This window comes from Octodon degus, unplaced genomic scaffold (genome assembly GCF_000260255.1).
Source record: "Octodon degus isolate 3935 unplaced genomic scaffold, OctDeg1.0 scaffold00040, whole genome shotgun sequence".
Classification (NCBI taxonomy): Eukaryota; Metazoa; Chordata; class Mammalia; order Rodentia; family Octodontidae; genus Octodon; species Octodon degus.
The window spans coordinates 1,316,238-1,331,962 of record NW_004524616.1 but is presented as its reverse complement, the minus strand read 5'-3'; the positions used below and the strand labels follow the sequence as shown (position 1 = coordinate 1,331,962).

Genomic DNA, 15,725 nt, shown 5'->3' with positions numbered 1-15,725 from the left:
TTATGACCCTATTCTTTTTTTTTTTTTTTTTTTTCCTTTGGCAAAACTGGGGATTGAAGTCAGGCCCTTGCACTTGCCAGGGAAGTCCTGTTTATATTTTTATAAGAAGTGTAGAAAGCTGTTATATATAGGCTACCAGATTATAAGAAAGGAAACTGCTAATACTGTTTCACTTTTTACTGAAAAGGAGTAGGCAGCTAGGGAAAATGAGCTGCTTGATGAAGTTGCATGTTTTTTCAGCCTCAGTCCTTGTGTAAAAGGAAAAACAGGTAAGTTCCGCCAAAAGAAGACTGTATAATGAAAAATGGGGTTTATTAGAGACATTATATTCCTTTAAAATATATTTCTGAAAACATCACTATGAAGAGTGGAGATTGATTAGGCATAATATTGAATGCATTTTTATTTATTCTTAGGGCGATGCATATATTTATATGGAACCAGAGAAACAGGTGATGTCCAGGTCTTCAGATGAATGTGTAGTGGCTCTGTGTGACCAATGGTTAGTCTCTTTTGTAGCAAGAAAGTTTAATTAGTCACTTTGCTTATCTCTGACCTTAAAGAAATGCATTTGTTTACTCCAGGTACTTGGATTATGGAGAAGAGAACTGGAAAAAACAGACATCCCAGTGTTTGAAGAATGTGGAGACGTAAGATGGGAGAATATGAGGAGAGAGGAAAGGAAGTGAGAATATGAAAGATTGTAAAGGTGGAGGGAAACACTTTTTTTTTTTTCTCCCCTCCTTTTAGATTCTGTGAGGAGACCAGGAGGAATTTTGAAGCTTCCTTAGACTGGCTACAAGAACATGCTTGCTCTAGATCTTATGGCTTAGGTAAACAAACTTGAAGCACTTCTGTTTGGGTGGCTTTGCCTATTTATTTCACAGCTCACATACATTTTAATTGTTTTACCCTCTCAGTGTCTTCTTAATTGGAAGTAACAGGTTTTGGTGAGAAGAAGGAATCTAGGATGTGGTCCCCTAATATCAGTCTTACAGAAATATGTCACCTCTAACTCACATAGCTTTTATATTTGTGTGTGTGTGTGGGGGGGGGGGGGGTGCTGGGGTTAGAATTTAGGGCTTTGTGCATGTAAGGTAAGAGCTCTACCACTGAGCCACATCCCCAGCCCCATGGCGATTTTTTAAACAAAAAGACTCTAGAGCGTCACTACTTTGTTTTTTGTCTATCATTTTTATTAATTATTCAAATAGAATTTAAGAACTTCTAGATGGTTATGGTGGCACAGATCTGTAATCCTTGTTTGTGGCCAACCTGGGCAATTTAGTGAAACCCTTTCTCAAAATAAAAAATAAAGAGGGGATACAGTTCAGTGGTATAACAGGCCAGGGTTCAATTCTTGTACCACCAAAGCAAAATAAAGCAAAACCTTAATTAAGTAGTTTTGTAAAAGCCGTCCTCTTGTTAAAAATAATGAGTTCTGTGAATTAAGTGTCTTAAGGTTCCTCTAGCATTAATTCTCTTTATTACAGGCACTCGCCTGCCTTGGGATGAGCAGTGGCTGATTGAATCCCTCTCAGATTCCACTATTTACATGGCGTTTTACACAGTTGCACACCTGTTACAAGGAGGGAACTTGCGAGGACAGGCTGAATCCCCACTGGGTATAAGGTTAGTAGATAAGACAAAGGAATGTAGTTTGTTAGTAAGCATTGTCATCGTATTTATGTATTGAAAAGTTTCTCTTATATTTAATTTTCTAAAAAGTTCATTTAGGATAATTTTGTCATGTTTTCTTACTGTGAGGTGAAGACAAATTAATATGTAACCCTTCCTATATTATTATTATCCCTTCACTTTAATGGGAGCAAATTTTTATTTGTTATTATAACCACACTAAGAAAGATTCCTAGGTTGTAGGTATGTGGTGTTACATAACTAATCCCAGCAGGGATTTGGGACACTGAGGCAGGAGGAGCACACATTCAGACATAGCTGTGAGCAGTTTAGCAGCTGAGACCCTGTCTCAAGAAAAAGGCTGGGGATATATTTCAGTGGAAAGGTTCTGGGGTCAGACTGTAAATACACTGTTTTATTTTAATACAGACCACAGCAAATGACTAAGGAAGTTTGGGATTATATTTTCTTCAAGAATGCTCCATTTCCTAAGACGCAGATTTCAAAGGAAAAATTAGATCAGTTAAAGCAGGAGTTTGAGTTTTGGTATCCTGTGGATCTTCGAGTCTCTGGCAAGGATCTTATTCCAAATCATCTTTCATATTTCTTTTATAATCATGTGGCGATCTGGATGGAACAAAGGTAAATATTTAAATAGATATGGACTGATTTTTATATCAATGGAGATATCTTGTTATTTTAAATATTTGAGAAATTATTGTGGAAGGTATAGCTAGATTTGCTAGTGACTTTGTTTTTCTTATACTAATGTATACTAATGCAGAAAGCACACCTTTCCTCTCTGTTATGAATATAGAAATCCTCATAACCTACCTCAAGCTACCACAGCAAGTCCTGTTTCAAGTACAGTGTTGGTGTGCTGGTAGTCCATCTGACCTCTTAGATGCCAGAAGAGAGGCAGCATAAGATAGATGTGCAGTGTCAGAACTGGAATGAACCTGCCCTGTACAATTGGGAATGCTATGGGTTTAGCTTTTGCTGGTAGCAGTGTTCTGACTAGAATTTGGGTCCACACTCTCCAGACTGATTCTTCTGTCCTCTTCCTTCTTGGCCCAGATATATCTCTGTCTTTCCCTCTAGTTGCTCCAGATTCTGTCTCATAAAACCAAAAGAATATTATAGGACTTCTTTGTTTTTAATTTTAAAGAGAAAACAACCCCAAAATATCAAAACAAGGTAATAGGAGGGTAACATGGTTAATACATTGCATATTGTTGTCTTTAAATTTCTCACTAAGAGTACAAGGTACTGGCATTTAATTGTCACTTGACTTCTTGTATTTAGAATGATACTTTATTTTTCAGCCCTCAAGAATAATAGGAAGCCAGGCATGGTGGCACATGCCTGTGATCTCAGCACTTGGGAGGCTGAGGCATGGGGATTGTTATGAGTTTGGTGCTGGTCTGGGCAACATATTGAGTTCAAGACCAGTCCAAACTACATAGCAAGACCCTATCTCAAAAAATCAAAAGGAAAAAGCAACAACAAAATGACAGGAAGATTTTGAGGTAGAGGAATAAAATAAGCTTAATGTTGTTCTTATATACTACATATATATTTTTTCCTATTGTTTAAAATGTAGTTGTAGCCAGATGTGACACGTAACTTTAATCCCAGTTACTGGGGAGCTAGTGAGGGGCTGAACCTGGCTGCAAAACTCATTCCATGGGTCTATGGTCTCATTGCTGGAATGAATGAGTGAACATGGTTTAAAAGTGAACTTTCATGCATGATATTCTAGTTCCCAGAGTTCATCACTGCTCTTCTTTCTTGAAATTACTTCTGGAAAAAATGTTTATTGATACAGTGGACATCAGGCATTTCTGTTTTTAAATTCATGCAATGATACCACATTGTATACACTAGTATGTCTCATTTTTTTCACATAATATATTTTTTTTCTGTATTTAGTACAGGGTCTCACTACATAGATCAGACTCATAGTGATTCTCCTGTTTTCAGCCTCCTAAGCACTGGGTTTACAAGTGCTCGCCACTGTGCCCAGTCTCAGTTGCAATCGCAGTGCACCCTGCGGGCGGGGCTGGCACGGCACATGGGGTATCAAACCCTGGCCACTGTGCTCTGCTGAAGCAGGTGCTTTAGTCCGCTGTGCTATCTGGCCGGCCCACATAATATCTTTTTTATAGTCATGTATCCCTTATATATTTTAAATAGTTATATCATTTACAGCATGTTAGTATCATAATTTATATACCTAGTCCTTTGGTTGGTTTCATTTGTTTCCTTTTCAAGAAAGGGCTGCCGCTGTGGGTGTAGCTCAGTGGTAAGGTGCTTGCCTAGTGCATGCAAGGCCCTGGATTCAGTCCCCAGTACCAAAACAAAATAAACCAGGAGTACAGTGAATACTGTTGGACATTGTCTTAGCAAACTTTTATGAGTCTATTAATGTTTACCTCAAAATTTTAAGTCTAAACCACAATCTTTCTTTAAATTTTGTCTTTAAATGTTTACTTGCAAAGTGACAAATGGCCCAAAGCTGTGAGAGCAAATGGACATCTCCTCCTCAACTCTGAGAAGGTAAGGCTCATTGACTTGGGAAGGTGGAGCCCCTAGTGCTGGGCACTGTAGTGCGTGCCTATAATCCCAGCACTGTAGGAGGCTGAGGCAGCAAGATTGCCTGCAGGTTTAGACTAGCCTGTGCTACATAAGTTTAAGACCAGATTGCACTGAGTAGCAAGACTCTGTTTCAAAAGCCAAAATAAAAAAATACACACATTCACCCCAAATTCTGTGGAAGTCTTCCTCGATTTAGGGAGCTGCATTTTTTTTTTTTTTTTTAATAGAAAAAAAAGGAATGTGAACTAGTCAATTAAAAACTAATTTGAATTGTTTGGGCCTAACACTATAAATTACACTGTAATTTTTAAAACTGAGCAAATGGAGAATATAAAGTATTAACTGAGGGATGAGATGAAGAAAATGTACCTACTGTAACATTGGTATTTGGAGTAACAGTTGACAATGGATTGTGGCTGGAACAGAGACACGTTAGGAAGCATAAAAATCTCAGTATCGTGATCCATGATCTTTCTTTTTTTTTTTTTAATAGTAATTTTTTTTTTTTAACATTTATTTATTGTGTGTGTGTGTGTGTGTGTGTGTGTGTGGCCAGCTCAGCCCACCAGGGGGTGCGGCTGGCTGGCATGTGGTGCTGGGGGATTGAACCGCGGTCCCTGTGCTTTGCCAAGCTTGTTCCAAGTAGGTGCTTTAGACCACTGAGCCATCTCACCAGCCCCACCATGATCTTTCTTACTGAGAAGGTTTGATGCTTTTTTTAATCTTATGCTATTGGCCACTAAATGAATGAATATTTTAGTATATGTGCTGCTGAAATGAGTATATGGCCATTAAATGAATAGAATCGTAAGATTTGGCTTTGTCAGGCTTTTAAGTGTTTTTCAGTGCTTCTTTCCAGATACTGTAGTGTACTGTCCCTCTCTATATTGCTTTACCACCAGCAGTGCTCTTCCTACTAATAATATGTGATTTTTTTTTTTTTTATAAAGTCTACGTAGACCTTTATCTTATTAATCAGGGTCCTTGACAGGAGATTATGAGTACTTGACAAAGCTCCTGCTGCCCCTTTAACACCTTTGTGCCAGTTAGAGAAGGGCACTCTTTTTTTACCTTATAAAATAATGCTATACGCTGGCAAGATAGGTCAGTGATCTAAAGCGCCTGCTTAGGCAAACAGGCAGGCACAGAGGACTGTGGTTCAATCCCCAGCATCATATGCGCTGCCAGCCCTGCCCCTTTGGCTCTGAGCAGCACCGAGATGGTGGACAACAACAAGCACTTTATAAAAGTCGGCAGAAAGGGAGTGAAGAAGAAAGTGGTTGATCCATTTTCTAAAAAAGACTGGTATGATGTGAAGACACCAGCTATGTTCAACATAAGAAATACTGGAAAAACACTTGTCATCAGAACTCAAGGAACCAAAGTTGCATCTGATGGGCTCAAAGGTCAAGTGTTTGAAGTGAGCCTTGCTGATCTGCAGAATGATGAAGTTGCCTTTAGAAAATTCAAACCAATTATTGAAGATGATCAGGGCAAAAACTGCCTGACTAACTTCCAAGGCATAGATCTCACCCATGACAAAATGTATTCCATGGTCAAAAAATGGCAGACCATGATCAAAGCTTATGTGGATGTCAAGACTACTGATGATTACTTGCTTCGTCTGTTCCATGTTGGCTTTACTAAAAATGCAACATTCAGATACGGAAGGCCTCTTACGCTCAGCACCAACAGGTCCGCCAGATCTGGAAGAAGATGATGGAAATCATGACCTGAGAGATGTGAGAAACGACTTGATGGAAGTGGCCCATAAACTGGTTCCAGACAGCATTGAGAAAGACATAGAAAAGCCTTGCCAATGTATCTACCCTCTTCCTGATGTCTTCATCAGAAAAGTAAAACTGCTGAAGAAGCCCGTTTGAATTGGAAAAACTTGTGGAACTTCATAGTGAAGGTAGTAGCTCTGGAAAGGCTACTGGGGATGAGACTGGAGCTAAAGTTGAATGAGTTGGCCTGGTGAGATGGCTCAGTGGTCTAAAGCACCTACTTAGAACAAGCTTAGCAAAGCAAAGGGAGTACGGTTCAATCCCCCAGCACCACATGCCAGCCAGCCCCGCCCCCTGGTGGGCTAAGCTGGCCACACACACACACACACACACACACACACAAATAAATAAATAAAAAATAAAGTTGAATGAGTTGATGGATATGAACCACCAGTCCAAGAGTCTTTTAAGATCCAGATTTTTAATAGTGATAAAGTCCTATTTGTGAAAAAAAAAGAGAAAACAATGCTGGCTTTGGTGACACATGCTTGTAATCCCAGCACTCTGGGAGGCTGAGACAGGAAGATCACCCACTTTTGCCCAGTTTATGCAACTTGGTGGCTTAGTCATGATAGTGAGACCCTGTCTCAGAATAAAATAAGAAGGGTTGGATATGTAGCTCAGAGCATAGCCTCTGGATTTAATCCCCACTTAAAACAAAAAAAATATTAATCTAACAGAACATTGTTGTATTAATACTGACTTTGTTAGAATAAGATGCTTTATTGCCATATTATAGAAAATTGATACAATAATCACTCTTTGGGCTATGGAGATAGCTCAGTAGAGTAAGCACTTGCCTGGCAAGCGCAAGGGTGTGAGTTCAATCCCTGGTTCTGCCAAAAAAGAAAAAAAAAAAATCACTCTTTGTATCAGCAAAGTTATGATAACATAAAAAATTTAAAACATTAGAGATTGCCAGATGCTTGACCTAGGGTGGGGTACAGCTTAAGCAAACAAGTATTGTTACTGTGATGATAGGAAGGTTGTAAAAATCCTAACTAGCCTTATAAGCGCCTCCATTCTGTTTCTGAATGTCTCTGGATGCTGTAGAGCTTGACCTGACCTTAGCTGAAATGTTCCAATGATAGTGGAATTGGTCCACATGTCCATGCCCCCCTACCACCATTACCTGGGGCAACAGAGACTAGAGGAAAGTGCAGGGACTCAGTGTCAGGCTGGGATCCCTGACTTAGCTCTGTCACTGATTAGTTCAGTCTCCCAGACAAGAAGGCACTTCATTGGATCAACTTCAGTTGACCTCTAAAGTTTGCATCTCTAAAATTCCTGTAAAATATCCTGTTTTGTGTGCAATTTATTTGTTTTGTTTTATTTGTGGTACCAGGGCTTGAACATAGGGCCTTATGCACATTAAGCAAGCGCTCTATCACTAAGCTGTATTGTCCCTCTTATTTCTTGTTTTAGATTGCTTTTTTTTTGGTTTTAGTTTTCTTTTTTAATGTGGTTTTTTTTCTTTTTAATTTTAGGGAAGGATGTACAGGGTGTTCAGGGTCTCACTATTAGATCAGACTCAGAGGGATCCACCTGTTTACAGCCTCCCAAGAGCTGGGAATACAGGCATGTGCCACCATGCCCAGTCTCTAGATTCCTTTTTTTAAATCTCATGATAGCCAACCTACTGAATTTGATTTCGCTGACTTGGCTTGTGTGTGTGTGTGTGTGTGTGTGTGTGTGTGTTTGTTAATTCATAATCATTGACCTTCTCTTATAGATGTCAAAATCCACAGGGAACTTCCTCACTTTGGCTCAAGCTGTTGACAAGTTTTCTGCTGACGGTGAGTACAATATACATTTTTCTTATTGCTATTACATAGGTCTGATTCTCCTTAGATTATACAAGACAAGGTAAAATTGGTGTTTTAATTTTTTCTCTTGCTTTTAATAAAGTTTTAAAATAAGTATATTTTCTTTGCAGATAAACAAATGTAAGATTTATATCTGTTCAGGAATAAGTTATATCTGAGGTAAAAGTCATCTTTTAAATGAGACTCACTATAATTTAATTGCTGAGATTCTAGAGTTCTATAGAAATACTTAGTTTGTAAGCAGCTTTTCCAAGATATTTTGTTTTTGCTGTTTTCACAGATGATTTGAACGTGCAACCATTTATTTTTTGTAGAAAAAATTTTACCTAGCTTGAGCACTGTTACATTTAGTAGTATTTCATGAAGAGAAGAAATGTACAATGCTGGGTGTTCTGGAGGGAGTGTACATGTCTTCCTGAGCTACTCATTGATCATCATGGTGCTTCTAGTTACTCATGGCTGGCTCAGTTGGAGTTCATGGTTTGTTTTTTTCTTTTATTGGACGTGTATTTATCTTTATTCCTTAGAATATATTTTAGAAATATGCTTTACTTTGAGTAGGTAATACATCCAGATGATATGAAATTCAGAAAACATAAAAAGCATGTGCCTTTGAAAATGCTCCCTTTTCTAATCTCCCTGCCCATTTTTTCTCACTTGATAGAATCATCACTTTCTCTGCATATGTACTTACTCTCATACATTGCTAGTGACAAGGCAAATTTGATACAGCCATCCAGAGACAAAATTTCTAACAAAATTTTATTTTATTTTTTTCTTGAGTTACTGTTGACTGAATCCAGGGCTTTCACACTGAGCTACGGTCCCAGCCTTTTTTTGTTTTTTTATATTGAGATAAGGTCTCACAAATTGTGCAGATTGGTCTCAAACTTTTGAGCCTCCTATCTTGGTTTCCCAGAGTGCTGGGCAGGTATGTACCATCACACTCAGCTGTCTTCGTGGCCCTACAGTCCCCCTCTAGCTATTTACCCTGAAGGTGTACCTCCACCAATATAAAAGCATATCTGTTTTTCACTATAGCATTGATTATCTTGGAAAATATTGTTGTCACCTAGGTGTTTCTGTATAGGAATGTGTACAGCCAATGTGTAGTTATTAAAATAAGATCTTAGAAATCACTCTAAACCTTTATAGAGTTCTTTCACATTTTTTAAACAACTCTATATTATATGTATAATTACATATAAAACTTATATATTTTTTACCAGTACTGGGGATTGAACTCAGAGACCCTCTGTTGCACTGAAATATATTCCCAGTCATTTTTTTTTTTATTGGAAACAGTATCTTTAAATTGTCTAGGATGGCCTTGAACTTGGGAATCCTCTTGCTTTAGCTTCCTGAGAAGCCAAGATACATTTTTTTAGGGAGGTCTTCTTGAAACAGGGTTTTACCATACAGTTCAGGCTGGCCTTGAACTCACTTTTGTAACCAGCAATCCTGCTTCAGCCTCCTGAGTGCTGGGATTACAGGTGTGGGCCACAACACCCAGCCAAGATATATTTTTTAAGTGAAAATAAAGCAAAAACAAAAAAGTAAACTGTGTAAAAAATTAACATAGTATGTGCCTTATTTATTTACCAAAGTAGCAGAAATGAACATATGTTTGTGCTTTTTTTTTTTTTTTTTTTAGCTTAAGATGATGAGCTAGAATCCAGACAGATTAGTTATCTGTGGGATGGATGGGCTTGGGTAGAATGGACCTTAGCTGTTAAAGCTAAGGAGGGACTGACACTACATGAGTATTCCTTTTTGTATAGCTTTGACTGCTAGAACCATGGTGTCTCTAGTTAACTAAGCAAGTGAGCTATATCCCAAGCCTTTGGGGATACAATGAAAAGACACAGGAACCAACCTGAAGGAGCTTCTAGTGACTCCTGCTGGGATACTTCAGAAAACAAAGTTAATAGTGGTAGTGTTGGGTTATGTCCAGTGAGTATAGTAAATTCTAAATTAGCTGGGCATGGTGGTGTCCTCCTGTGATCCTAGCCTACAGAAGCCTGAAGCAGGAGGATGCTGCAAGGTTAAGGCCATCCTGGGCTATACAGTGAGTTCAAGGCCAGCCTGAATGATACAGCAAGAGCCTGCCTCAGTCCCCTAGCACTCCCCCCACCCCCATAGTGAAGTAGTAGGGACATTTCCATTTGAAGTCTAATTAATGTAGAACACTGTGAAATAAGGTGAAATATAAAAGTACCATTAGGCAAACAACATGGTCATAATTATTATAGGCAACATCCATAAATGGTCGCTAAAATTAATCAGTGACAATTTCAGAAGAGACAAAATAGTTACATATTCTTGAGATTATTTCTGTCAAGATATTTATTAGAAAGGGAAAAATAATAGTGAAGAAACTTAGTACATAGGACTTTATTAACCAAATGATAAAGATTAGTAAACCAGTAGTGTACTATCAGTATCATGTGCTTTCTTAGGATACACTGAGAGAATACAACGTCTGCTTTGTGTTATTTGTATTACTCTGATGGAAGGTTCATAACTTTAGTTTAATCATGAGGAAATATCTCACAAAAAATATAATTCAGAGCAGTTTTGTTAAGTGACATTTATTAAAAAATGTCGGTCTTGAAAGGCAAGAAAGGACTGAGAAACTGTCACATTTGAAGAGACTAAGGGGACACAAGAATTAAATGCAGGGCTGGGTGTGGTCGCCTATAATCAGCACGTGAGAGGCTGAGACTGCCAGTTTGAGGCCAGGCTGGGCTACATGGTGAGGCACTGTCTCAAAAACAAATAATTAAATGCAATATAGAATTCTGGATAAGATCCTGGAATAAAAGGATATTAGAAAATAGTAGAAATGTTTGCAAAGCCTGTTTTTTGTTTAACAGTGTTAGACTAATGTTAACTTCCTGGTTTTGATACTATAGCTATATGTTACACTTGGGAAGCTGGGTGAATGAGACATTTATTCTGTGTACTACTTTTTATAATTTTACAGTTTTTCTGTAAGTATAAAGTTACTTTAGGGGGCTGGGGAGATAGCTCAGTAGAATAAGTGCTTGCCTGGCAAGCCCAAGGGCCTGAGTTCAATCCCCGGTTCTGCCAAAAAAAAATAAAAAGTTACTTTAAAAACCTAAAAAAATTCTTTTAATTTCTTGTGTGTTCTGAAAGATACTTAGTGTGTATCTGGCTTAATATTACATGTCCTTATCTTTTGCCTCTAAGACACAGTTTCATTCTAGAAATAGGTCTGGTAGTTTATTTATTTATTTATTTATTTATTTATTATATTTAAGGGAAGGGTCTACAGGACCCTGAGCTATGTCCTCAGCCCATTCAAGTGGAATGTTTTGGTAATACTAAGACATGAGAATCAGAAAACTAAAATTTCAGCACCTTGTCAGGTGCAAAGTCTCAAGTTTAATTTCTGGTACCAAAAACAAACAAAACCCTTGTTTCAGTAACAGAAAAACTTGGAAGAACCTAATTTTAGTACTGAGAAATTAAACATGCATTTGTTTATTTTTGGCAGAACCGGGGATTGAACTCCGGCCCTTGCACTTGCCAGGGAAGCGCCTATTCCACTGAGCCATCTCCCCAGCCCTAAACATGCATTTGTATACATTGGCAGCAGTGTGTGATCTCATGCATTAGCTATCGTGATGTTTTGCTTCCTCTAAATGAGGCTGAGATGTTGATAGGGAAATCACAAAGAGATGTGTATCTTTTCCCAGTGTGTTTTTTTTCCTGTGCCTCATTAAAGGTCACTTTATCTCATAACTCAGTGTGCCTCAGAAGAAATGCATATTGATGAAAAGCATGCAGATTGATACAGATGGTTCAAATATTTCAACCACATAGTTATGGACCCTACTGTTGGTGATTTTATTTTTTATTTGTTTATTTATTTTTTCTTTTTTTTCCTAACCCTAACCCTAAGCCTAACCTTAACCCTAACCCTAACAGTGATTTTATTTTTGTTGTTCATCTAGGACAGTACTTTAAAACATATTTAATTTATTTGTGGGGTTAGTAGTATACCCCAATGGGTATACGATTGATATTCATTATCCATATTTTAATTCATCAATATTTTTTCCCTTGCTTCAGGAATGCGCCTGGCTCTTGCTGATGCTGGTGACACTGTTGAAGATGCCAACTTTGTGGAAACCATGGCTGATGCGGGCATTCTCCGTCTGTATACCTGGGTGGAATGGGTAAAAGAAATGGTTGCCAACTGGGACAGCCTAAGAAGTGGTCCTGCCAACACTTTCAATGATAGAGTTTTTGCCAGGTAATCTACAGGTCCCAACCACTTTGTAGAGTTGCTTAGTGAATTTTTTAACTTTTTTTTTTTTTTTTCATAAAATAAATTAGATGATAATGATGCCTACTATTCCTTGAAGGTTTCCTTGTGCCGGGTGCTATGTTAAATACTTTGCATCTCTTACCTGGTTTTAGCCTAAAAACACACCCTTATTTTATAAAGGTATTACTTTATTAGCTTTGCTTTGTAGATAAAGAAACTGAGCCTAAATGCCTGAAAGCTAGTATTGAAAACTTGAATTTGTTTCAAGCTATGAATTTGTTTCTCTTTTTTTGAGACCTGGTTTCCCTTTTTTGTCCACGCTGCCTTGAACTTGTGATCATCATACCTTAGCCACCCAAGTAGGTAGGGTTACAGGAATGCATTATTCTGTCTCTAAAACCTGCATTAGACTAGGGCAGAAAAGGAAAAATAGATTAAGAAAAATGGAGATTTTTATTTTTAATTCAAAAGACAGCCTCTTCATGTTCTTAAACACTGGTGTTACAGAGATGAGTAAGACAAAATTCTTTCTTGTCTAGCAGGAGAGACAAACACTCAGCCCATTGTAAATGCAATAATAAGGTAATTCCTAGATATGTGGCTCTGGGTTTCTTTCTTTCTTTTTTTTTTTTTAAAAATCTCTTAAAACCAAAGCATTTGAGTGATTGCTGCAATTCTCAAGATGAACTGGATGCTGCAACAGCTGCTGTCTTGGCTTTTGGTGTCGTTCCTTCATGGAATCCGTGTCTGAATCTGCAATATACAATTTTTTGGTGCCTCATTCGTCCAGTTCCGGTGGTATTTTGCCTTTAGCCTTTGCAATCCATTTGTACTTTCTCTTGCGCTTGGTGGGATAGCCACATATGCCACAAGTCGGCTTCTGAAGGTGTTAGGCCTTAGAGCTACAGCGGTGGCACACAGTGTGCATCTTACAACGATGCTTTCCAAAGGATGATATTCCCTTCATTGTCTCGCTTGTGCCGCCAAGACCAAAGAGACTGGAAGAGCTGGGTTTCTTAAAAAATAAAGGAAAGGAAAGAACATGTATATGACATGAAAAGGGTCTGATATTTGAGATTTGACTTCCAGTGTGTGGAGGGCAGAAGTAGAAGATAAGAAAAAAAGATTGGTACTGGATTAGGCCAAATTAAGAAGTACCCTAGGTGGTGAGGGAAAGTTTTTTCTAGTGTTAGTCATTCACAATGCAATAATTAAAGGTTGTCTGCAACTTTAGTTAAGTTCTTTTCATACATATTTAAGCTTTATAATAAAGCTTCCATCAAGGAATTTTCAAACAAAACAAGTGCAATTAACCGTTATCATAAATAGGAGCCTGAAAAGATGGTAGTATAGTACTCAGGGTGGATAGACAATAGAATGGCTACAATAGTCAGCGTTAAAGAAAAGACTGTTTGGGCCAGCGAGATAACTCAGTGGACTAAAGCTTAGCTAAGCACAGGGACCTCCATTCAATCCCTGGCATGTACTGTGTCAGCCCTGCCCCCAGGGTGGACTGAGCACCACACACACACACACAAAGACTGTATTGAACAATTTTATTTTTATTTTTTGTATTTTAGGGAAGGGTCTATGTGGTGTTCAGGATCTCACTACTAGATCAGACTCGTAGTGATCTACTTGTTTACAGCCTCCTAAGAGCTGGGATTACAGGTACACGCTACCATGCCCAGTCTCAATTGCTGTCTCAGCACACCCTGGGAGCAGGGCCCAGGGAATGAATTGCCTCCCTGCCTCTCCACCTACGTGCAGGTACTTTAATCTGCTGAGCTATTTGGCTGGCTCTTATTTATTTATTTTTAAGTTGAGAAGGATTTTTTTTTTTTTTTGCTGGCTCAGGCAGCCTTAAAGGCTGGTCTGGTAAGACATGTGGAGTGAGGGATTGAACCACGGTATCCTGCTCCTGACTGTGTTTGCATAAGCACGTGCTTAAACAACTGAGCTAACCCACAGGTCTCCATATTGAGCAATTTTAAATGTTTCGGGGTATTCTCATTTTGCTGCTTAGTAATATCTAGAGTAGCTTTATGTATGTGTATAAAATTATCTTTAAATCCAATTATTTTTTTTTTATTCAATAGTGAAATAAATTCTGGAATTATAAAAACAGATCAAAACTATGAAAAGATGATGTTTAAAGAAGCTTTGAAAACAGGTTTTTTTGAGTTTCAGGTATGTTATTCTTTTGGTATGTAAAACATGTCAAAGTGATTTTCTTTTCTTAAGGTTTTTTTTTTTTTTTTTTTTTTCTTTTTGTGCAGGGTCTTACTGTGTAGCTCGGACTTACAGTGATCCTCTTGTTTTCAGCCTCCCCAGCTCTCGGAGCACGGCCTCATTGGTCAGCTCAGCATGCCTGGGGGTAGGGCCGGTGCAGCATGTGGGATTGTTCGCTGGTCCCTGTGCTTGCTTAAGCAGGTGCTTAGTCCGCTGAGCTATCTTTCTGGTCCCCAAGGTGATTTGTTTTCTCCCATTTTTATTCCTGCTATAACATAATTGCATGTCTGACATGCACAATGAAAATCTTGTCAAAGAAGGTTTTAAATTCCTCAATAAGTTGTGACTCTTATGTAATCTCTTTGGTATTTTTGTATCATTTACTATAAAGAATTCTGTTTGATCCTTGAGCATTAATAAGATTAAACCTAAAATCTGCCAAAGTCCAGAGGTGTGTATACAGTGTAGGGGATTTAGTTTGGTGCCTCGTACATGCTAAGCAGATGCCTCATGAGTGATGTCCTTTCTCTAATCCAAGGAAAACTTTTTAAAATTGATAAAAGTAAAGGCAAAATTATAAATAATCACTATTTGAAAGCAAATGTTTTCAGGTGTTTTCCACAAGATGTCAGTATTTCCTCAAGTTTGGCATTTCAACTACTTGTAGTAAAAAATCCAACTTTACTTGATTAGCTTTGTAAAATTTCACACCTGCATGGGTTTATGTAACTTTGTTTTTGGAGATGTAGTTAAATAATGGTAAGTGCTTTTGGGGGCATTTAATATTTTACAGGTTGCTTAGACCGTTCACCCTTACTATACATTTAAAAAATTTTAAAATCCTTCAACATTTATATATCACTTATAGAATGCCTTTTTAAATATTTTTCTTCTTAAGAACCATTAATACATGGATCTGGGGAGATGGATCAGTGGAATAAGTGCTTCCCTGGCAAGCGCAAGGGCCTGAGTTCAATCCCCAGTTCTGCCAAAAAAAAAAAAAAATCTTGTTTGGGGCCAGGGAGATGGCTCAGTAGGATAAGCGCTTGACTGGCAAATGTAAGGATCAGAGTTCAATCCCCAGTTCCACAAAAAAAAACCAAACCGTTAATACAAAACCACTGTGTGCTTCGGACAAGGATTGATATATATTTACTTGGAAATTTAAAAAGTAAAATGCAAAACTTGGACTGCTTTGAAACAAGATACTGAATGTATTTCCTTTATTTTTATTTTATTTTATTTTTATTTTTATTTTTTTTTAAATTTTATTTATTTATTTATTTGTGTGTGTGTGGCCAGCTCAGCCCACCAGGGGGCGGGGCTGGCTGGCATGTGGTGCTGGGG

The 15,725-nt window shown here is 38.0% G+C and overlaps 1 protein-coding gene across 1 annotated transcript in view; it reads left to right on the top strand.

Annotated features, from left to right (window-relative positions):
* The window catches only part of Lars (leucyl-tRNA synthetase), a 72,275-nt gene that overhangs the window by 42,373 nt on the left and 14,177 nt on the right, over positions 1-15,725 (top strand). Inside the window, exons 16-24 of the mRNA XM_023715332.1 lie at positions 417-502; positions 585-650; positions 751-833; positions 1,494-1,632; positions 2,068-2,280; positions 4,140-4,197; positions 7,756-7,819; positions 11,948-12,131; positions 14,246-14,336. Coding sequence (XP_023571100.1) covers positions 417-502; positions 585-650; positions 751-833; positions 1,494-1,632; positions 2,068-2,280; positions 4,140-4,197; positions 7,756-7,819; positions 11,948-12,131; positions 14,246-14,336 — 984 coding nt within the window. The remainder of the gene's footprint in view (positions 1-416; positions 503-584; positions 651-750; positions 834-1,493; positions 1,633-2,067; positions 2,281-4,139; positions 4,198-7,755; positions 7,820-11,947; positions 12,132-14,245; positions 14,337-15,725) is intronic.